This window comes from Pseudopipra pipra, chromosome 5 (assembly GCF_036250125.1).
Source record: "Pseudopipra pipra isolate bDixPip1 chromosome 5, bDixPip1.hap1, whole genome shotgun sequence".
NCBI classification, from domain to species: domain Eukaryota; kingdom Metazoa; phylum Chordata; class Aves; order Passeriformes; family Pipridae; genus Pseudopipra; species Pseudopipra pipra.
The window spans coordinates 24,525,984-24,549,513 of NC_087553.1; the positions used below are offsets into that span (position 1 = coordinate 24,525,984).

Here is a 23,530-nt window from a genome sequence, read left to right on the forward strand (position 1 = left end):
ATGGAGCAGTGTCCATCCTCTACCTCCAGCCTGCCCCTCAAAATGAGCCCCACAAAAGATGCGGAATGGCTGCCCACTTTTTGGAGCGCAGCTCCAAATGGGTGACCATAGGCCAGCTTTAAATGCTCTTTTATCTCCCCCATACATTTTTTCTCTAGCTCTTGCATGGTTTTGGCTTCCACTGCTGAGTTTAGGGAACCATGTTACAATCCAAGGGCTTGCTTTCCATTTCAGTCCATGTAATACAGATTATCAGGGACTCTGCAGCAGCCAGTAGGCCACTGGTGTGCAGCTACTCTGTGCAGAAGGCATGGGCCAATTTGCTTGAACTGTCCCTAAGGCTAGATAGCTTGTCCTCACACATCCCTTCCTCGCTGTGCTGGTGACCTTAGTGGTATTGTGGGTGCCAGAGAAGTCCAGGTGACTCCCAAGGCTGCAGCCTCAGGAGTGCAAGGTGTGTATCTTGCAGTCTCTGCCTCCCAGAGTTGGGGGTTCTCCCCAAAATCTGGATTCCCCATGTTCACAAAGGGCCTTTTCCTGCTGCCCCCTCCCAGGGACACGGTGTGGGCAGGGTGAGGGATGTTGCAAATGAGAGCCCTAGACTTCGCTGCAGTGTGATTTTGAGGCTCATCAGGCATCTCTGCCTGGGGGCAGGTGTCCAGTGGGGGAGCAGCACTGACCACACCTCTGGGATAACAGGCCCAGCCTTACCCCTCTGTGGGAGCCTCTATGGGGTAGCATCACAGAATCACGGAATTGTTTAGGGTTGGAAGGGACCTCTCGAGATCATTTAATCAAACTCCCCTGCCAAGGCAGCATCACCTCAAGCAGGTGACACAGGAACGTGGCCAAGTGGGTTTTGAATGTCTCCTCCCTGGGCAGCCTGTTCCACTTCTCTGCCACCCTCAATGTAAAAAAGTTCTTCCTCATATTGAGGTGGAATTTCTTGTGTTTTAGTCTGTGGCCATTGCTCCTTGTCCAATCACTGGGCATCACTGAAAGGAGTCTGGCACCATCCTCTTGGCACCTGCCTTTGGAGATATTTATATTTATATTCATGAGACCCCCTCTCAGTCTTCCGTAGACTGAACAGGCCCAGCTCCTGCATCTCCTCATGAGATACTCCAGACCCTTCAGCATCTTCATGGCCATTCGCTGGATCCTCTCCAGTAGCTCCTTTTCTCCCTCAGTCAGTATGCTGAGGAGCCCAGAACTGGACACAGCACTCCAGATGTGGTCCCATTAGGGCCAAGGAGAGAGTGTGAGTGGCTGGGGGCTGACCCCGCGCTTCTGCTAGGACCTACCAAAACAAAGCGTGCTATGACCCCTGCATCCTTCTCCCAGGGGCGCTGGGGTGGGCTGCCTTTGTACCGGGAGGTGTTCGCACGGCCCTCCGCAGACCCCCATGCTGCAACCCGCAGTGCCCGCGCCCCCAGCTCCCCGCGCACACTCCAGCCCCACGGACACCGCCGCCCTGCCCCCAGACCTGCCCCGGACCGCCGCGATGTGCCGCGGGCGGCAGCGCCGGCGGGGCGGGGGGGGGTGGTAGCGTGGAAGGGGTGGGTGCGCGCTCCCGGCGCGGCGCGTCCCCGTGGGCGGGAGCGCGCGGCTCGTCGCCGCCGAGCTGCCAGGCACGGCTCGGCTCGGCGCGGCTCGGCGCAGCCCGGCTCGGCTCGGCGCAGCCCGGCACCGCCCGCCGAGCCCCCCGCCTGCCTCCCGCCCACCCCCGCACCGCCATGGACGGGGGCGCCTTCGGAGCGGGGAAAGCCGGCGGCGCCTTCGACCCGCAGGCCTTCATCCGGCAGCCGCAGACCCTGCTGCGGTTCGTCTCCTGGGTAAGGCCCCGCCGCCCGCGGGGGGGGCACCGGCACCGGCACCGGGGCGGGGGGCGTCCCGCCGGGCTGCGGGGGTGCGGGCGGGGCTCCCCCCACCGACCCCGACCACGACCCTTCCTACTCACCTGCCTCTATACACGCACGCAGACATATATATATAAAATCGTTATGCCCTATGTTACATATCATTATATGTTATTATAATAATATGCTATTATATATTATATATTTATTATTATATGCTTTATATATGCATGTGTATGCGTATGTCGGTTTGTCTCCACACATCCTAGATCAGTACACACGCAGATGTGGACATATACTTCCATAACCGTTTATGGCTCTATCTCTGTTATATATATATATTTTTTACAAAAATATATATGTGCAGGTATGTTTGGATATATGGATCTGTCTCTGGGTTTATATATATGTATGTATAAAAGTCCATATATATCCACATATATGTGTGCACATACACATACAGCTACATATCTGGATGCGTGGATATAGGGCCATATGGGGCGAGAGCAGTCTGGTTGGAGATTTCTTCTCTGGGGGGGAAGGCATGAATGACCATGACCCCATCTCCATCCCTGCTGGTTTGGGGGTGGTGGTGGGGTGTCTTCTCACCCTCCCATGCCTGTGGGGTTTTGGCAGATGCTGGGAGGCAGCAGGATGTGGGGTGACAGGGGGAACCTGGGAGAGGGGAGAATGCTGCAGTCCTAGGATGGCTCCCCGGTGGGTTGGGGGTGCTGGGCTCAGGCCGTGCTGAGGTGAGTTGGAGGGGCTATGGGGGGCTCAGTGTCACTCTGTGTTTTACCCTAATCCTCTCACCTCGCCAAAGCTCCCTTCCCTGTAATGTTTTCATCTCCATAATTTGTGGAGAAGGGGGTAGAGGGAAAGGGGGGTCTTAAGGGGCTGTCAGGAGAAGGTCTCTTCCTCTTCCCGTGATGCCGATCCCATGGCTGCCCGTGGGGCCGGCGCATATGTGCAAGAAGGTCATTGGGATTAAGGGAGCGAGTGCTGCAGCACTGAGCTGGCGGGGGAGAGATTGAGGTCTCGGCCGGTAGCGGAGAAGGGAGGGCAGGGAGAGAGAGTGGAGGAGACACATGCGCATGGAAGCTGAGAGGAAAGGCGGCAGGCTGGCTTTGGGAAAATAAAAGCAGTGCTAGGTGGGGGAAATGAGGAGGAAAAGGGAAGGTGGCCTGGCTCCCTGCTGGTGGTGGGGAGGCAGCCCTTTTCCTCCCAGCTGGGTGGGTGGGTGATGTCCCCTCCGGGTGATGTGACTCGGAGGGCAGCTGTAGAGCCCCAAGACAGCTAAGGACATGATTAATGCGGGCATTCTGTCTGTCTGTCCATGTGCCTGAGCTTGTTTACACTACAGCACATCATGCCAGGAGCGGGCTGGCTGTGGCTGGAGGCCAGGCGAGGGGGTATGTGTGCCCCCTGCTCCTGGGTGGCTGGAGTGCAGCCAGCCTGCATGCCCCAGGATGATGGACATGATGTGACCTACAAAGGCTCTCCCACTGCTAATCTCTGTGGCAGAATTTCCTCTTTCTCTCTCTGCCACTCTGTCTGGTGGGTTTTTTCCCCTTCATCCAAACACTGCAGGATTTTGACTTCCCAGAGGCACCAGTGAGGGAAAGAGAACAAGAAATATGTTTGTTTTTTAATTAGGCACCTAGTCTGCTTCAGAGTACACTGTTGGCTTGCTTGCTGAGCTCAGCTTTGTGCCCTGCAAGGTCTCCCTGGGCAAGAAGCACTTCCCAGGGACTGGCATCTCCTTGGGACCCTGTGCTGTTTCCCCCTGGTCATCTGACCTTGACAGAGGACAGGATGGGATTTACCCCAGGCACTTCACTTGGCCGTAGAAATTGAAGTCCTTTTGCAGGAGCTGGAGGTGCTCCAGGTCAGTGGTCCAGCGAGGGAGGCTGGCATGGCCATCATGGTGCAAGTCTATGTATTCCTTTTCTTGCTTTTCCACTGTCTTGGTCTTGTCTGTCCTCTCTCCTTTCACAAAACAGGGGAGCCACAAGCTCACACCAAATATTCAGTTGTAGTTTTGGTCTTTTTTTTAACTTGAGACCAAGACAGGTCCTTGTGGGCAGTGAAGTCCTCTATCAGGCTGTCACAAGCATCATACCCTTTATGGCCCTTTCCATAAATTGGTTGAACTTTGCTGGAAAAAAGACTAGTTCATGGTTTTTTTTGGCCTTCTCACTCTGTCTGGGAGAGTGCTCAGTGGTTCCAATGGTCAGGGCCTTCCACCATAAATCTATTCATGGTTAGGGTTTTATCCATTTGCTTTTGTGATCTTGTGCCCTTCAGTTTAAATGGTGTTTTTCCCTCCCTGGTGTTTTCCCCTGAGTGTATTTATAGACCGTGATTGCATCTGTACTTAGCTTTCCTATTGCCATGCTCTGTGAACCAAACTTTTCTGGTGGCAAAGGGCTCTCCCTCCCTGTGGTCTTGGTGAACAGAGTCCTTCCTTTCACCTGCTCTTGCACACACTGGAAGTACTTTGCCCGCCATCTCCTGAAATCTCATTTGCGTTTATCCTGCTCATGTTGTGACTGGTCCATTGTCTCCCCAGGGCAAGCTAAAGGCTCATTTTGGCCTGTTTCACATGATGAGCTTTCGCTGAGAGCAGAAATTCTCGTGATCGCTTCCTCAGGCAGTGACCTTGTGCTCGGGTCATGCAGCCTTTTAGCAGACTTCATGATGGCACAGAGGTGCATATGGCTTTTTACCAACAGAAACCAAAACTGGCTCCTGCCCAGGGAGTTTGCAGCCCAACTGAGGTGGTGGCAAATCTCTAGGGAGAACTGTAGGATCAGGAGCAGATGAGATGACCGAAGATTATTTATATTGCTCCTTGCTGAAGAGGAGACAAGATAAATTTGACAAGGAGAATGCTGAACTATGGAAAGAGGTTAGCAATTCTGGAGCATCAGTTCACTATGACTGTGTTGTGAGGCAGCTCAGGTTTTGTGGGTGCTTTGAAGGTCGGGCATGGTGGAGTAAGTATGCATCTCCCTATATAAAGGTTGCCTGGTATGGGTGCTGGTGAGCAGTAGTGGTCCTGCAGGGCGCCTGTGTCAGGTTTGGATGTTCAGCCTCAGCACAAGCCATTTTTCTGCTGCTGCCTTCCCCAGATGTGCTTGCCAGGATGAAATAGCAGAGCAAGGAAACAGCACTATGGAGCAATCCCTCCTGAGCATCTCTGCTGAAGGTGCTTCCAAAAGCATCTGGATCTTGCAGTGAGGGGACTTGTCCAATTCAGATGAACTGAAGCTTGCTGACAAAAGCAGTGTGTTACTGGAAGATCCCAGAGGCTTCCTCACCTCTGTAGGGAAGAGCAGAACAACTCCCTCCCTATTCCCAGTGACAGCAGTCAAGAGAAGTCAAGCAACTTACTCTGTTGCAATGTTGCCACTGCAGTTTACTCCCTGGTCTTTCAAGGCAGTGTTCCACGTCCTGCCACTTCACTTGCTGCCAGCTGCAACACAGAGACGTGCTCAGAGCTGAGCTGCATCTCACAACTGTTTAGCTCAGCTGGTAAGAGCATGGTGCTAATGATGCCAAGGTCACGGGGTCCATCCCCAAGCTGGAATCAATGATCCTTGCGGGTCCCTTCCTACTCAAAGTACCCTGTGACTCTGGTGCCCCACAGCAGATGAGACATGGGTGCATGGGTTGGTTTTTTACCACTTTGGCATATAGACTTGCCTTCAGCCCGTTTAGGTGACCCAGCAGCTGGAGCTACTGGTGCTACTGCTGGAGCTCGTGGAGCTGGGTGACCCACACCAAGCTGGAGTTGCACAGCTCCAGGATTGTTCTTGAAATGAAGCAGGTGAGTGTGAGCACATCCCTGCCGAGTCCCGTTGTGCCTGGACCCACAGTGCTCTCTGCAGCTGTCACATGGGAGCTGGACGGCTCCTTCGCAACCTGCAGGCATTGGATGTAGCACTGGTGCCATAAATAAGTAAAACGCTAATCGAAACAGGTTGTTCCAGGTGCTCCTGTCTGCTTGGAAACCTGCTTGCTGGAAAAACTGATGTGCTGCTCGGTGTAAAAGCCTAACAAGGCAAAAGTAACTAGCTTTTTGGAAGCAGGCCCAGCTTGCTTGGATGTGGGTTTGAGTGAGAGTATTTCCAACCACAGTTGCACAGACAAAGCAGCCCGTTAAAATTTGTCACACAGATTGAGGTCCCGAGCCCCCTCTGATGCCAAGGTCAGTCACTGCCCCTCCAAAGGGAGGTTCAGTGAGGAGAGGTGCTGCCTGCCCTCCATCTTTTCCTCCATTACCTGCTGCTATTGCCACTGTGTCCCCTGGCTGGTAGGAGCATGCAAACCTTTCAAGCTAGGACAGGAAGTGCTGTCTCCTGTATCTACAGGCATGGTACATCCCAAACAGCTCTGGCTGAGCAGACAAGGCAGGTGAAGGACAGGAACCACATCCCTTGCTCCACCACAGCAGGCTGGCACCTGCAAGCTGGAGGGTGGGAACAAGTCACAGCATGGCAGGGAGCCTCATCTCCTCCCTCGCCAGCCTGGCTTGCCATGCTCATGCCTGGCTTATGACACCGCTTGCCTCTTCCCAAGGACACCCAGTGTGGGCTTGCAATGGCAGTTAAACTGAGCCTTAAAGCTTGGGGGCCTCATTAGTCCGAAACCAGCTGGAACTGGGCTCCCACCTTTTTTCTGTCTCAAGTAAATTTAACTGAGATATTCCCCATGTTCCTGGACCATAGCTCATGCTCTCTGTTCTTGGGCACTTGATTTTTGCCCCAGCCACCATGCTCCCTGGCTGTGTGTTTGTGAGATACATTGGTGCATGATGAAAGAAACACAGCAGTTCAAAGCATGTGCTTTCAGTCAAGCCTCAGGTACAGTTCCTTAAGGGAATGCCCATCCCTAGGCCTGCTTCAGAAGGGTTTTTGGGAGTTTGGGTATTTTTGGGATTAGGTGAGAGACCATGTCAGAAGATGAACAATAAGTGTGCACAATTGCATGGTGATTCAGGTTGGATACAGAAGGTCGTGCTGTTCCCAGCATAGCATTTCCAGGAAGAATCTTAGAACAGGAACAAATCTCTCATTAATGGCATTGGCAGATAAAGATCTGAGAAGTAGCACATAGGAATCAAAGACAGTCAGAAACATGAACAAAAAATAACAATCATATGTAATCTGCTGTTTCAAAACAAGAGAGGCACACAGATGAGAAGCAGAGAAACTGCATAGTGATGGGACAAGGCAATCATTTGTGGCAGGACAAGGCAGCAGAGAGGACTCACGAGGCTGCAAGAGGAGCAGGCGCAGGTGGCAGTGGGTGCAGTTCTCTGCTTAGGTTGGCACAGCCAAGCCAAGGAGGGAGAGATGTGTTGCTAGAAAGAAAACTGAACTCTTCCTTATGGAAAAAGATGCAATGTAGCAATGTTGGGACTACAGAAGACATGGATACCACCATGGAGACGTGGTCAAGGGGAGTTGTCATTAGTCATGATGGGACCGAAGATGCTCTTTCACCAGGGGAAGAGCATGAGACCTGTGGGACTGGATGGAGCTTCCTGAAGTTGTCCTCTTGGGCTCAGCCTCCTGCTACACCATGGGCATCTTCCAATGGCAGAGTTCTTCCTTCCTACCCAGGGTTGCAGGCACGGCTGCTCCATCATCATCTGGGGCTTGGGATGTTGTAGTGGGGAAGATCACCCTGGGCACAGGTCTGGTGGGAGGCAGAAGGGTTAATGGCTGGCCTGTCAGCTGCCAAACCATGTGTGAAAAAAAAAGCTGGCTGGCCAGGAAAGCCTGTCCCAGATCCCGTGGCAGGAATTAGGGATTCGGAGCCTTTCTCCCTTCAGTCACCTGCTCCAGCTCAGCCTCAGCTGGTGAGCTGGGAGCTGGTGCCATGTGGCTGGTGGCCAGAGAGGGTGAACTGGAGGGAAGTGCTGGCATAGCTGTGCTCTTCCCCTGTCCCATGTTCAGGGGAATTGTGTATGGGGAGACTGGCCCCCTCCAGCACCCGCACAGGGCTCAGACACACTGTCGAGACCGTGGGCAGGAGTTGTTTGCTGCCTGTGTGGTGCCGGCTGGAGGGAATAAATAGAGGCCGCCTGTTTCCAAGCTGCCAGTCCCATGCGTCTCAAAAGCTGCATATGTTTTCTTCGAAATGAACTAAATACAAGTAGATTTAATGACGGTAATAATAATAATAATAATCCATGTCTGTGCAGGGCACTCCAAAGCTTTCCAGAGACTCCATTTGCAAGAGGCTGAATGAAAATGAAAGACAGATCATCTCTGCCAGTTTATCCTTTGCGTTCTCCCCTGCTCTCGCTTTCTTTTTAAACAGATTTATTCCTGGTCATTACCAGATCAGACTCAGAAGAGGTTATTGCTTCATTCTTCCCGAGGGCGATTTGATTTGAAGTCCCACAAGGAATATTATGTCACCAAACTATTTCCTTTCTATAACAGGATAAAAACGGGGGGGTGAGAGAGGGAGAGGCAGCATGCAGTGCGACAGAGGCTGTGGCCGGCGGGCATTGCAGTGAGCCCAGGCAGGCAGCTCAGCAGAAACCCTCTTCAGCCTCATCCCCACCACAGCCATCCTGGGGATCTTGGGGATGAAGTCAGGAGGCAGCATGACAAACTCCTGGGATGAGGAGCAGGAAAATCCTAGTGCACTGCTGGAGGCTGGCTGTGTTTTGCATCCATCACATGATGCTCAGGAGCATCTGATGCACGGCTGAGGATGGGCAGTGTGGTGGAAAGCCTCACATGATGCTCAGGAGGTTTTGCCCAGCTCTCTGCAGGGCTGAGCCTGCACTGGGGAGGTTGGGAGGGACTGGAGAACCTCTCCTCTGAGGGCTCACCACTCACCTTTGGCTTTGGCAAAATCAGATAAGCGAGTTAAGCAAGAGGGGAAAAAAAAAGTATGTTTTGGTAGGGTGCAGAATTTTGCCTGTTCTGCAATTTTCTCACTGTAATAAGCCCTTACATGTCTGTAATGGGCTGCATGAGCCCCATGAGAAACGAGGAGAGGAAACCTCTCAGCTTCTCCCTGTCTCCTCCGCACAGTGCTAAGCATTAAGTTCATTTTGCTGCGTCTTTTGGCAAGTTGCTCTGTCTCTGTCAGCTTTGCAGTGCACCTGGCTCTGGGCTTCACTTGGTGTCTTCGGAGCTCTTGGATAAAAACAGGAGTCAAGGAAAATGATTGCAGCAACCTGTGTGGATGTAACATTTAAGGAGAGGCGAAGTGGAGAAAAGCTGGGTCTCAGGAGCAGGAATGAGTTGGTCAGATCTTCTCCAAGTGCTGTTTTCTGTCCCTGCACACCTGCCCAATTAACACTGCTCTTGGAGGCTTAAAGAAACCTAAAAATCTCAACCAAAAAATCTAGTTACTTCAAGCCCTGTTAGCTGACTTCAGCAGCCTCGCTGAAGAAATGAGGCCTCTCAAGTGCCCAAAGCTGGGGATGGCTGGCTGTTTTTTGTCACCAAGCACAAGAAAGTGGCTAGCACCTCCCTCAGCAGAGTGAAATGATGGGAACCTCGGGATGCTTCCTGTCAGCCTGCAGACAAGCCACTTACCTGCATCTCGGTGCTCAGTCAGAAGATGACTCCTGCCATCTTCTCCTCACCTCATCTTTGCAGCTGGATGCGTATTTTGGACCATTTTATCAGTAGCCATAGGCAAGACTGTGCAGCGAGGATTGGCTATGCCAAATGGGGGGAGAAGAAACAAGCAGTGATAATGCAGGGCAGTAAGAGGCTTGTGCCAGTGTTGCTTGATGCTGGCATTTCTTCAGAAGTGCTGCAGATGTGATGGGAATGGGAATGTAAATGCTTCATTCTTGAAAACTTGGTGCTTTGTTTATAATCCAGGCAATCATTCATGCTGCACCTGTGGCTTGGATCATCTTTGCAGGGCACAGATTGTGAAATCAAGGAAATAAAAAATATTTGCTCTTTCTAAGATGACTTGCCACATCAATGAGCTTCCACCCACCTGCTTCCTTACCAACAAGGAGTAGCTGCCATAGATGAAGTGTGCAACAGTTTCTCCTTAGGGCTGCAAGATCTGAGCTCTCATAATTATGATTTTTTTTTTTTTTTAGAAAATTGTTTGTCACAATGGTTTCTGTGTGTAGACATCACAGGAATAAAACAGGCAATGTTGCCTGTCAGCAGCAGCAGCAATTGCCTCTTCTGCTGTCCAGCTCTGCCTGTCAGTCTGGAACCTCTGGTTTGAGCTTGCCTGTTCTTGCCCAGTAGGTGTTATTCAGCCCAGCTCAAGGCTTCTGTGCACAGTGGGTCCTCACAGCATTTTGCTGTGCTGTCAGGGTGGTGAGAGGCTGGCAAAGGAAGCAAGCCCTCTCCGTGCCCTCTCTGCAGTGCTGAGGAGTGGAGCATGGACCAGAGCTGATGCCAGTGGTGAGGAACACACAGATAGAAGGAGACATCCCTTAAGCTACTGTGCTTTGGTCCATTGAAAGCTTCCCTAAGGACAGAGAGTACTTTGGGGTAGCTGTTTCAGGACACAGAAGATAAGCATCTGCAGTGTCTTGTTCTGCTCACAAGTGAGAACACATTTAGTGGAATTTCCCCAGAAAACTCGTAAGATCATCTGAAATCAGATATTTGCCTGTAAATCATACCTTGGGCACCTCCAGGCTGTGAAACAGGTTTCTCTTTGTAGGAGAGAAGTTGCGGTGTTTTGGCTGACTGAAGATGGAGAAAGGAAGTTAGGACTGCCACCTCTGCTTGAAAATTAGGGAGAGGGAGATGTCCTTTGGTCTTGTGACTCTGAGCTGGGCCTCTATGACATGCCAGCATAAAAAGGTATGAAAGATCAAATGCAAAAAGGAATTATTTTGCTTCTTTTGCTCGCAGTTGAGAGCTCTTCCAGGCCAAGCAGCAAATCCAAAGATAAGAGCAGAGGGAAGATATGTATCAGGATATGAGCTGAGTAAACAGAGGTGTCTCTGGGGACAGGCCATTACTGAAGTTCATTCATCTCGAATGAGTAAGCAGAGACTCACAATACAGCTTGTTGCAAGGGTTGACCTGACTCAGGGAATCAACATTTTACCAGTTTTGAGCCCTAAACCAAAACTGAACACTAGACTATGCCACTTTTGAGGCTGTTCCTTATCTCCCAAAGAGAAGATAAGCTTTCTGTCTAGTGCTGCAGAAAACAGGTCACCCACCTTGTAATCACAATATATGGAGGTTGGTACTTCAGGTGTCAGCATCGGTGCTGGTCACAGCCTCACCTTGGGATGTCACTTCAGGAGTCTATTGGCTCCCCCTCAGGTCAGAGGAACAAGGTGTTACTGTCAATGGTCCCAGGCAGACCTGTCAGCCCAGGCTGTTGTAAAGGTGTGTGAGACGTCCCACTGAAGGAGCTTGGCTGTAATTGTGTACAATTTTGCTGCTTTCCAAACCATTCAGGCTGAAATTTTGAGGATCAACTTTTTGATTCTGGCAGAAGAGATTCTTATTAAATTTTCACAGGCAATTTCTGCAAAATATGATCAATCTCAATTTTCAAGAAGGAGGAAGACAAATCAGTTGTTTTACTTCTAAGCTTAAAAAGCTCTTATGAATTTTCAGAGAACCCATACAGTCTCTGTGCTTAGGAACACCAGCTCCCAGCTTTTTTTAGTTTGCTCTAGTGTGATACACCCAATTTCAGCAATGCAAGTGTGAGTCTTGGAGTGAAAAAATATGTGTCAGTGGCTACTTTTTAGAGTTTGGCAGGTGAAACATGGTTGGTGTTGAGTATCTGCCCAAGGGCTGTTGGGGACTGTGAGTAAGGTTTTTCCTCTCGTTCTTGAAGCCACAGGCCAAACAGCAGAGGTCTGTGCTGTGGATCTCAGGCGTCCAACTCCACCAATGATAAGTGGTGTATTGGGTTGTCATTAATCAGCAATTTTCCCTGAACTCACAAAGCTACTTTTCTGCTTTCTGGGCTATCTTCTGGTGCTTGGTTGGGTTAAGTGGTACTGGAGTCCTTCTGACCTAGCAAACATTCAGACCTAACTCCACTCCCTGCAGGAGACTTGGCCTCTTCACCTTCTTGTGTGCTGCTGCTCCTTGGGGACTGAGTGGTGGTTCCAAGGGTGCCAGGTCTTGTTGTGCAGAAATCTCCTGGGCTGGCATAGTGCCCTGGTGATGTCCTAGTGCCTGTTAGATGTAAGTTCATCCCATGAAGGTCCCATTTCCTGTCTCCCTGAGACTCCTGCAGGCAGTTCCTACTGAGAGTCTCCAGATGCCCTGCAAAGAAAAATCTGTACATGCTGCCTTGATCTTTCCCTCTTTCTCCTGTGGCTGCAAGGGGAAGCTGTTTATTTGAGATGCAGGACTGGGGGTGCTGTAAATAGCTCTCTGCTTTGGTGAACCTGCTGTGTCAAAGAGGGACAGCCTTGTGGCAGGAGACGAAGGCTAAGCCTATGAGCAAAGATTAGACCAGCAACTGCGGATTAGGGCATTTCTACCTGGACTCATCCTTAATTCTACCTGATTTAAAATAACATGCAGTGGCAGTGGTGGCGATGAGTAGGGAGGACTCACAGTGGCCTTGACAGGTGGACCTGGAGGAAGGATGTTTGGCCCCTAAAATCTGTGGGGAAGCTTGAAGGGTGTTGGCATACAGGTGAGTGGGCAAAAGGATAGGTGGTGTCATGGACTGGGCTGATGGAAAACTGGTGGAGAGAGGTGTATGATGTGTGGGGAGATGGGGAGAACGGGAGCCCAGCAAAATGGAGCTGCAGAGCAAGCAGGGCTGTGGATTGTGGGAGGGTGGATGGGGAAAAGAGCATAGTAGCTTGATAGATAAAATCAGTGAACAAATGCACGGTAGAAACAATTAATCCCTTGACGGGAAAGGAGTGAGTGGGAGAATAAGTGCAGACTAAGAGGATTTCCTCTACTTGAAGCCATTGTATGCAGGCACCTGCACCAAAACCATATCCCAGTTTACACTCCATGTTGCCTCCCTGTGTGTCTGTGGGAAGCCACCCTTACTCCAGACTGCAACTGCTTGGCATTGCTTTAGGTCAGATGGATAAAAAGGTTCAATCTAAAAATGTCCTATTTTAAGTTAATCCTCAGAAATAAAATGAGACCATCTCCCCAGTAAATTCCCTGTGGCTACAGCCCAGGCAAGAGAGCAGGATGGGAGCTCAGCAGAGCAGAGATGTGCTTGCAAAGAGTGTCTGTCCCCTGCTCCTTTGTGCTGGTCCGGATAGATGGGGCTTGCCTTGACATGTCTCTTGCCTCCCTCCCCACCAGATATTCTCCATTGTGGTGTTTGGCTCCATTGTCAATGAAGGGTACGTGAACCGCCGGGACGAGTCAGAAGAGCACTGCATTTTCAACCGCAATCACAATGCCTGCAACTATGGCATTACCGTGGGTGTCCTCGCCTTCCTCAGCTGCCTTCTTTACCTGGCTCTGGATGCCTACTTCCCGCAGATCAGCAGCGTCAAGGACCGCAAGAAGGCAGTGCTCTCAGACATCGGAGTCTCGGGTGAGCTTCCTGGCTGGTTGGCTGTAGTGCCTCTCTCCTCTGCCAGCAAGGGAGAGGTAGGGAGCTTCTGCTGCCCTTCGGGTCAGGTTCCTGCTTGCAAGGAGGCCTTTAGGTTCCCTACTCTCTCAGGTTTTCTGTCTCTCTCCTTTTTTTTCCCTTTCTCTTCTTCTCAGACAATCTGGCTGATGCCTCTCAGCTGTTCTCCATAGGTGTAGCTCAGGGAGCCCTTTAGGATTAGCAGGTCTTGGCTCCCTGCATCCTTGTGCTTGTTAAGACCAAGTATGGATGCCTCTGGAGACAGTACTTCCTCCTCTTCCAGCTCCAGGTGATTGAACATAAAAAAAAGTTGAGGGATTCATGCAGGCTGACTTAACTAGTCCTCCTAGGTTACCTGGCATTCCCTATATGAATAACTGTTCAGGACCTCATCCATCCCTGAGGCTTATTCTAACTTACAGTCAGATCTCTCCATCCCCAGCAGTGTGTTAAAGTGACAGAGTGACAGTGTGTGTGTATGTGTGTGTGTAAGGCCAGTCAGCAGGATCATGAGGAGGTGCTTTGCTCTCATGCTGTCATCCTCAGTCACTCTCCTGGCTTACTCCACCCATTCAGGCAAACTGCTCAACATCAGGCCCTCCCCAGAGTATGCCAGAGGGGCCATAAGTGGAGTGAGGGCAGGATCAGATGAAGCATCTGAACTTGCTAAGGACATTGGGCTCGCAGGTTTGTCCACAGTTAGCCCTTTGCCTGGCAGTTCCTTTTACAGCTGACAAGAGAAGGGGAGCGACTGAGCCCTGTTTTGCTGCTGCTTAGGAATGTCCATTTCCCTCACTGCTGGGTATCTGCCTGCACCTGGCAAAGAGAGTCAGTTCCCCCTTGAGGCTACTCTCTACCTTCACCCCTTTCCTGGGGGCACAGCATGTTAATGGTCCTTCACCACCTTTCCTTGATGCGAGTCCTTGAGCTGTGCTGTGCTGTGCTGACAAAAGTCAGTCTCTGTGCAACTGCAGGCCAGCTGCTTCCCACTCTTCTGCAGCTCCCATGGAAGGAATTACTCTTTGCTTGTCCTTGCAGGATAAGGTTGTAAAGCAGTGGCTGTTTCGGACAGCCCAGGTGATCGCTCTAGTACTGGAAGCCCTTCAGGCTCCCTCCCAAGGCCAAATGCAAGTCCTGTGATCAAACCAAACACAAGCAAATGAACTCTCCAGAGGTACTTTCTGCAGACACCTATTGTCACCTTGACAATGTAGCCATCAGTGAGCTTTACCAGCTCACTTGGGCTTAGACTGGCTGTGCAACATCCTAGTGGGTCTCAGAGGACTGAAATCTCCAGAGAAATGTGATATGTATATGTTCTGCTCACACACATCTTCTGTCCTTCCCCTTTGGCATGTCCATGGTGATCCATCTCAGCCTTTTGGGCATTCCTCTGGTTCGTTGGCTTCTGCTTTCTAACCAACCAGTGGCAAGCTTCAAAAGAAGAGGACAACCCACTGAATGAGGGAGGGGATGCAGCCCGAGCAGCCATCACGTTCTCGTTCTTCTCCATCTTCACCTGGGTGAGTACAGAGTCATGATGTTGGATCAAATGTCTTCTGTACTGTATTATCTTGTGGGGAATGGAAGGTGATTGGCTAAGAGTGGTTCCCTCTGGGATCTCAGTTCACATGGCTTCTGAGAAGGAAAAGCAGGAGGGGAGGTGGTTGGGAGGTAAACTTGGGAAACAAGGACTCAAAAACTTACATGAAAGAAGGTTTTAGAGCATTTACAAGCACAATGGGAAAGAGAGTCCCATATCCTATTAAGTAGTGTCCTTGACAGACTTCCAGTATGACTGTGGACAAACCTGCTCCCCAAGCACCCTAATCATAGAGTTATACAATAGTTTGGGTTGGAAGTGACCTTTAAGGCCCATCTAGTCCAACTCCCCTGCAATGAGCAGAGACACCTTCAACTAGAGCAGGTTGCTCAGAGCCCAGTTCAACCTGACCTTGAATGTTTCCAGGGATGGGGCATCCATCACCTCTCTGGACAAGCTGTTAACCTGTTTCCCCTTTGCATCAGGGGACTTCAAGAGCATTTTCACCTCACAGACACTAAATAGAGAAGGGGGCTCCAGGCCAGGGGTTGTACCCATCTCCCTCCCTGCTGTGCTTCTGTCATGAGTTGTCACCACTGGCCACAAGAGGCTGCAATGAGTGTCCCTCTGGGCTGTCTGTCTGCAGCACTGCCTCACTGGGTCGTCTCTTAGGTGATGGTGCTGTCTTAAGATTGCCCTTTCCCCAGCAGTTCTTTATTGCTAGTTTTCTGGAAAAACTGCTGTGTGCAGTATAAATGTCCTTGATGATTTCCTCCTGCCTCTGAAAGCACCAAGCACAAGTGATTTTTTTCTGAAGTGACAGGATAGTTCCAAGCAGGAAAGCATTTTAACCCTGTCTCCATGCATAAGTGCTTGTGGCTTTGTCTTCTCCCCTTCCTACAGGCCTTAACGTTGGGCAGGGTCCAGATAGAAAGGGTGCCATAAGACCACAGAGCTGCCAGAGAGGAAGGTCACACCAAGCAGGATCAAGGAACATCAGTGTGTGTGTTCCCTTCATGAGCTGTGTCCTGCACTTGAGTGCTGCCAAAATCCCCTTGCAAGCTCCAGCAGAAAGTTTGACAAGGAGCAAGGCTTTTGCAGGGGGTCCCTCAGGACCCTTTTTGAGGTGCCATCACCTACAGTGGTCCTCTGCAGTTCACAGGCTTGTGAGTGGCTAAACAGGCATCTTCTTCCCCTGGTTCCTTGGGGGTTTTATTTCAAACACCAGTTTGCTCTACCTTACTGATTCTCCTTCCCACACCCCTTTCTCTCCTCACAGGGCATCCTCGCATTTCTGGCTTTCCGGAGACTCAGAGACATTAATTTTCAGGAGGAATACAATACCCTGTTCCCTAACTCCCCATCCTTGCTGCCTTAGTGCCCCTTGCTGATGGGAGAATTTGGGGGAAGGAGTGGAGGGATGCAGCTGGAGGAGGTCACTGAGCAGAGCCGGTTCCAGTGCCCTGACCATGGGTGTGTGGTCACTGCAGGGCATAGGATGGGAAGACATGGGCCATTGAACTGGAGTGGGGTTATCCACTGAACGGGGGATCTCCCTCTGGAGAGTTGGAACTGGCAATTTCTTCTCCTCCTCTGCTCCCTTCTCTCCCTCACCCATACCCTAACTAATGCTCTGTAACACCACTGTGCCTTTCTTTAGATGACTGCTCAGACCTAATACTTCAGCCAGGAGATACCCTCTGCCCCCACCACTTTATCTCTTCCATTTATTTCCAGACCTCACTCCCCAAAAACCTCTCCCCCCATCACCTGCTAGATTGCTCACTTTGATCATCGATGCTCTGGGACAACAAATCATGCCTGCTGGGGTCCACAGTGCTGAACCCTATGCCCAGGCTCCCTCAGTTCACCAAAAGGTGTCCTGCCTGCAGTGCCTGGGGTAGGAGGCAGCACTTTGCTGACCACCCTGTGGTCTAGGAAGCAGCCACCTTGCCTCCTGCTGCTCCTTTCCAAGGTCTGTGCTCATGTGGATGTTGACTGGTGAAGGGGTTACAGGGGGTGACCTCTACCTCACTACTTTGTGTCAAATCCTGCTCTTCCTCCTGGCTGCTCCAAGCCAAATGGCAGCGTACATCCAGCCTGGCAGCCGAACCCGCTGTGGTTTTGCTGAGGCAGATATTGCCTTCCCACAGGCAGGAGGGGCAGAATGGAATAAGCACGTGCCAACTGAGCCTCTGTGATCTGTGCCATGTTGGTGAAACCCCATTGCCAGGCAGGAGGTGCCCATCACATCCCAGAGAGAGCAGGGAGCCCTGACAAGCTGCACACAGCCAGCTGCACTTGCAGACATCCCTGCCCAGTGCTCCTCTCTCCTGATGGGCTCATGCTTTCTGTGGGACAGCCTGGACTTCCATGTTCTTGGGGTGTTTCACCGGTGCTCTGCCAGGCGGGCCTCGCGCACTAATCCGTAACCACTACTAACCCCACTTTTGTTTGTTTCTCTTTTTCGGTACGTTCCCCCTCTTTTTCTCCTCTTCCCTCCCCTCTCTGCTTCCCATTCCTTCCCTCCACCTCCTCCCTTAAAGGTGGGCCAGGCATTCCTGGCATATCAGCGTTTCCAGCTGGGTGCCGATTCGGCCCTCTTCTCCCAGGACTACATGGACCCAAGCCAGGACTCCGGCATGCCTTATGCTCCCTACACGAACGAGGAGGATGCTACAGATGCGGTGGGGACATACCAGCAGCCCCCTCCAGCAGATGCTTTTGACACCGAGACACAGGGGTACCAAACACAGAACTACTGAGCCACCGATGCCCCTTTCCCTTCCCCTTTCCCTTCTGCCCCCTTTCCCACTGCCGGCAGAAAGCCGAGGCACAAACCAGACACGTGCATAGTGGTACTAGAGATGGCTCTCAGCTATGCTCCAGCCTTCTGGGTCATCTGTTTTTATTTATTGTTTTTAAAAAAGGAAAAAAAAAAAAAGAAAAAAGGTTTCCCCATCACCTTTTCCTTCTCCTCTCCCCCCAAGCTACCTGCCAGAACCAAATTTTCCCAAAATCTACATTGTGACAGGAAAGTCCCCCCTTTCCTCCTCTCCCTCCTGCCTTGCTGCAGATGGCATAGTGTGTCTGGTGGGCAGGAGAGGGGCTATGGTACCAGCAGGGTAGGGAAGAGGGTGTTGAAGGCAGAAGGGAAGAAATCAGAGGGACTGTGGACCTTCCTAGAAGAGATGGTGTCGCTAAAGGCTGGAGTAGATGTGGGAGCATCCAAATTGGTCTGGAGCACCTGGTGGCTCAGGGAAGGGAGTGGTGTTGGAGTCAGCATACACAAGTGTGAGGATGGGGCCTGGAGGGCAGCAGGAACAGTAAAGATGCGGGCTTTTCTCTGCCACATGCTAGTGAGTGAAGGGTGCTTTATTTTTAGAAGGTTTGGGAAGAAGTGATATTGGAGTGGGGGAGCACAAAGAAAAAAAATGGGAAGGGAAAGAGGAAGATCTGCAGGTACAATCAGGAATCACAGACATGTCTGTAGGTTACAGCAAGAGACTGAGCAGAGCAGAGGGGCAGTGCCATGAGATCCAGCCCCTTGGGATTGAGGTGGAGGTAGTTCCCCTCAGCTGTGCATCCTGCTCACTGCTCTTCTCAGTCTGGTGTTTGATGAGGCAGGAGGGGAGCCATGCCCAGTCCCTGGGCCCAGATACAGTGCCCTGGGAGGAAGGATGGAGGACGTGGGCTTCTGGGCACCCTGAGAGTCCTTGACCCCAGCTGGGTTGGTTCAAGGGGGAGAGGGGAGCTTTGTCCTTTCATCCTGGGTGGGAGGAGGAGGAGAAAGACAGTTTTGCTCCTCAGGTCCTTACCTTCCTCTTTACCTCTGCTACAACATTGCAAAGCCTCTTGCTGATGCCATCTTTGTAGCACACAGGAATGGAGCAGGACACTACTTGGAAAGAAATGCTGCTGCTGGGATGGCCAGCATGCATCTGGCTCTTGCACAGGGGTGCAACCAAGTGGGGAAGGATGCTGCCCTGCACAGCCGCACTTTGTCTCCCACTCAGATGGGGAGGTGGTCTTGGTGTGCAGAGAATTGGGTGGGGCCAGACTGAGCTCTCTGAGGACTGGTCTTTCTGTACTTGCCATAGACCATACCTTAGTGCTCTTCTGCAGCATCTCAGATCCTGGCTGGCTTTAAAGCCTCGCCTAGGTGGCAGCAGTGACTCTTCAATAGAGCTCATATGGATATCATTCCACACTCCTCATGATTTTGCTTCAAGTAAAGACAAAGCTGTGGAAGCCCACTCTGTTCTAGGATAGAAGCAAGGTCTCTGTGTGAAGACAGGTTCCCAGAATTCCCCTGAAGGGAAATAATTCAGCAATAGCTACCTGGACAATTGTCCCTGGCACAGACATCTCTCAGAGCACAAGATGCAGGGTTTACTTTGCAGCAGTGAGGAGCTCCATTGCCCAGGAAGCCACCCTGCTTGACGCAACACTGGTCCCCATAGCAGAGATGGGGAGCAGATCCAAAATCTGTAGATGCTCCTGCTGAGCATCCAGCCTATTCCTCGTAGCACCCTTAGGAGTCAGGAGGATGAGACGCAGGTCTGGTCTGTGGCTGTGTGAACATTTCTTCTGGAGGACACTGGAGTTACTAGTCCTTCCCTCCTCCCAGCATGACTCCTTCCCATCTGCCCCACAGTGATCAGGATGGGGTAGGGACTGTAGAGCAGCAGGCCCCCAAGAGGGAAGTGGAGCAGTGTTCTCCGCTGTATACAGACACCGTTTCTACCTGCTCCTACCAGCAGACTTGTGCTGCTGGTGGCTGTTGCCATGGCTTGTCTTCCCCATGGCTTGCTCCACTGTGCTGGTAGTTACCCACTGGTGAAGACAGGAGAGGGGGACCAGCTAGCCCCACGGACACAGCAGCAATGACTGGGTACACGTCCCTTGCTCTGGGGCTGCGAGTGAACGCAATACTGTAAATAGGAGGGGTGTTTTTTGGAAGGAAGCCTCTTGAGCTTCATTTTCTGTGGGTTCAGCCTAATATTTAGGCTTGGGATGGGTTTACTTTATTGAGAGAGGTTTGTTTGACTGTGGCTGTGGGGGGAGCTCCCTCCAGTCCATCTCCCCCTGGGGGAGAAGAGTAAACAAATGTTGAGGAGGAGAGAAATTAGTTGTACTCGCCCAAACTCATCTGTGTCATCTTTCATGCTTTCATTTGGGGTGTGGGGAGGGAACCGAGAGGAGGAGGATGCTATAAATAACCAGCCCTGAGCACAAAAATGTGTTGTACCTTTTGGATGGAACTTTCCAGTGCCTGTCCCCTCTGGGTGAGGGACCAGGCACATAGGGAGAGGTATGGAAAATATGTGGAGGGTCTACCTGAGGCTCTGTTTTAGGGTGTGGCACAGGAGCATCTTACATAGCCTGTTCCCATCAGAGTTACGTAGATGACTAAACACCATTTGGGGCTGACTAATGAGCAAGGTTTTCTTTATCCTCTTTGGCTTGCTTCCTTCATGTAACCAGCTGATGGTCTCAGATGGGCTTGAAGCAGGTATGAGCTTCCCCCTCAGAGCCAGGTGGCTTCATCCTGGGTTACTACCCATCTCTCTGTCCCTCTCCTCCTTGCTTTGCATTGTAAGAAAGGCATTGGTGTGGCAGAGGACACTACAACAGTAGATACTCAGACAACTTGTTGCTTTTGCTCATGGCAGAAGACATACGGCTCCTTGGGTTGATGTGCTTTCAGCCTTTGCAGTGGAGGGTTGGTGGTGACAGACCTGGGGGTGGGAGTCTCCTTGTTTGCATGTAGCTCTTTAAAATGCAAAATGCAATTTCCAATGGCATTTGGCTTGTTCTGCAGCTGATGAGACATACAGACCTACCCAAAGGGCTGGTTATCTTATCTTAGGCGCTTCTGATAAGGTGCTGCCTATTTCTGGTTATCATAGGCAAGACCTGAACAGCTGGCTGGAACATGTCTATTATATTCTAAATGTGGGTGATATCAGCCCCACTCTACAGATTAGGAGGTCAGAGGGAAGGCTGTATAAGCAAAATCATAAGGCAGCTTTCTTCTCCCTCTGCCGTTTGTCCAGATTACAGAGGATTACTATCCCCTGTTGGGAACAATGTCCCCTTGATGTCTTCTTATCTTACAAAGCCCCCAAGTAAGGGAGTGTCTTGTGGAAGCAGAGGCTCTGAAGGGCAAAGGGATGATGAAATTTTGCCCCAGTTCTATCTGTGGCTTCAGCCTCCTGACCTGTCCCCATCCCTGGCTCACCCATATCCTAACCACCACCCTGTTCATCACCTCATCACACACACCCTTCCTCGCCATATTCCTGGCAGTTCCGTCAGGGAAGGAGGTGTCTTTGTCTCTGCTCCCTCGCAAGCACTTGGGAGGACTTGGGAAAGCAGCACTGCAGAGTGGTTCCCACAGGAGTCTCAGCTCCAGTCCCCAGAGCAGGTACAAGGCAAGGAGCCCAGTGAGGCCACCTCATGCAGCAAGTTCAAACCATCCATCCAGACAACTCCCTGCTGCCTGTGTGGCATTTGTAACACCACCTGGGCTGCCCGGCCCCTTCCCCTGCCACATTACTGCCTGTGTATAGTATATATATTATATATATATATTTAAAGAGATGTATAATATAAAGCTATACATATATACGTATATATGATGACTCATGGATGGCCTGCCGCATACAGGATCCTCTTGAGTGGTCTTGTCTAAGCCCGAGTGTCCCTTCACCCCTCCTCCCTGTTCCCCTGCCCCTGTCTGTTCCGAAATCCAACTACAGCGAACCCCGCCACCTCGGCACCTGTGTTTACAATGTCCTATATATTTGTGGTTAACAAAGTGAAGGTGGTAACTACTGGTGTCTCAATAAAGTTATGATGTTCAAAATAACCAAACTATATGGAAAAAAAATGGTCTGGATTTTCTTCTTTGGGAAGGGATGGCTTTTTCGGCTTGGTTTGCTATGAGAGCATTGGCTCCTGTGCTCCTCCATGGCCAAGCTGGCAAGTTTACTGACAAGCAGTGGCTTTAACAGAGGAAAGAGACCTAAAGAACTGCCCTTATTGAGATGTTTCAGGGGGAGCTAATGGTTACTTGTTTTACTTGGCCTGAGTTTCAAATCACACACCGTCGAGTGTCTTCACCTAATCAGTAGGAAAACATGAGGAACCTGACGTGCCATGTTAGAAGTGGACTTTCACTGTGAAATGGATATGGCAATAGGAGGTGTGGAAGGGGGAAGTGCAGGAATATAGGATACAAACCTATATGAAAATACACTCCTCTATTTCCACACCTGGGGAAGCAGATCTGTTTAGTCCCTTGATGTGTCTTTACCTCTATTCATCTATGTGTGATCATTGCTCGAGTGTCTGGTGTAGTGCATTAAGTTTTCAAAACATAATCAAATTCTGGGAAACAAGCTGTCAAGACATTGCTGACAGTGGCTGTCAGTGATTGGTAGCCCACCACTAAAAAGGATCTTGTTTCAACGGTCTCTGCAGTAAAAATGAAACTCCAAATCCCATCCTACACTAATGCTTAGGTAAAGCTTCCTTCTCATCCCTTTGTAATGAGTCTGTCACCACGTACCTGAATATCACGTTTCCGAACCCCTGTGGGGTTTGAGGACAGTAAGCAGAGGCACATGGTGGTGAACAGGCTCTATCCAGTCCTCCAAACTGTCTCTTCTCTTGGAGACACAACTGAGCACACATTGCAACTGCACATCAAATTATATGCAAAAGTGTTGATGGACCAACTCATCTGTTTCATGATTAATCTTTGTTTGGACAAGACCCTTCCTACAGTCTCAGCTCTTGGGGTGGATGTGTTGTGGAGATACTGTGCCCACAGAAAGGCAAATGTCTGCGTTGGCAACTGGTGGAGTTAAAAACTGATGAGACAAGAGATGTTGCCAAAAGCAAGCATTTCGGATGAATAAGACTCTTAACATTACTAGTTTGTGTTTTCTAATAATTTGAAATCTCTTTCATTTTGTTTTCTGGTATTTGAAGTACTTATGAGTCATGTTTTGAAGCTTCTCCCTGTAGCCATGACATCCAGAAACATAATTCTATTATAAAGATGGGTTTTTTTAAAAAAAGGTCACATAATCCCAGGACTCAAAGAGATGCAACTTTGTTTAGTGTATCAAGAAATTCAATAAAATTATGTATTTTATATATATATTTTAATATATTTTGGCACAACTGAAACAACCCCATTTATTGGCCTAAAGCTCTGTACAAACTGTTTTGCAGTGATATTTGGTTCCCTCTTGCGGGGATCAGCACTCTCATCATTACCCCTTCCTCTGTCAGTAGCTCTTCACATTGGCTTTCCAGCTCTCTGGAGGATGCTGGGGGCAGGAAGCTGTTCTTTCCAGTTTCCTTCCTTAATACTTGTTCTCTCTATTGCCCCATGTTGTTTCTTTGCCATTCCAGCATGCCTGGAAACAGTGGCATGCAGAGAAGTGAGGAGCATTAGGGCACCTGTGCCTGTGGGAAGCATCAGGCTAAAGTTGGTAGAGGTAGACGGAGAGACCTCAGGGTGGAGCTGCGTGTGAGGGCTCACAACACCCTCTCCACCACC

At 50.6% G+C, this 23,530-nt stretch overlaps 1 protein-coding gene across 2 annotated transcripts; it reads left to right on the forward strand.

The window, feature by feature from the left end:
- The first annotated feature begins 1,612 nt into the window (after positions 1–1,612).
- On the forward strand, positions 1,613–21,834 carry SYNGR1 (synaptogyrin 1). 2 transcript variants are annotated; one of them, XM_064655139.1, is made up of 4 exons: positions 1,613–1,835; positions 13,136–13,373; positions 14,787–14,932; positions 16,232–17,557. In XM_064655139.1, the coding sequence occupies exons 1-4, from the start codon at positions 1,737–1,739 to the stop codon at positions 16,328–16,330; spliced, it is 582 nt and encodes a 193-aa protein (XP_064511209.1). In that variant the 5' UTR covers positions 1,613–1,736; the 3' UTR covers positions 16,331–17,557. The 2 variants fall into 2 exon arrangements, with proteins under 2 accessions (XP_064511209.1, XP_064511208.1); XM_064655138.1 differs by having other exon boundaries at positions 1,616–1,835; positions 17,499–21,834.
- Positions 21,835–23,530: the final 1,696 nt, after the last annotated feature.

Excerpts from the sequence above, each read along its gene's own strand:
- SYNGR1 (XM_064655138.1), top strand. The coding sequence starts at position 1,737 with ATGGACGGGGGCGCCTTCGGAGCGGGGAAAGCCGGCGGCGCCTTCGAC. Across the intron at positions 1,836-13,135 it reads TGCTGCGGTTCGTCTCCTGG|ATATTCTCCATTGTGGTGTT; the intron begins GTAAGGCCCCGC and ends CCTCCCCACCAG. Across the intron at positions 14,933-17,498 it reads TCTTCTCCATCTTCACCTGG|GTGGGCCAGGCATTCCTGGC; the intron begins GTGAGTACAGAG and ends CCTCCCTTAAAG.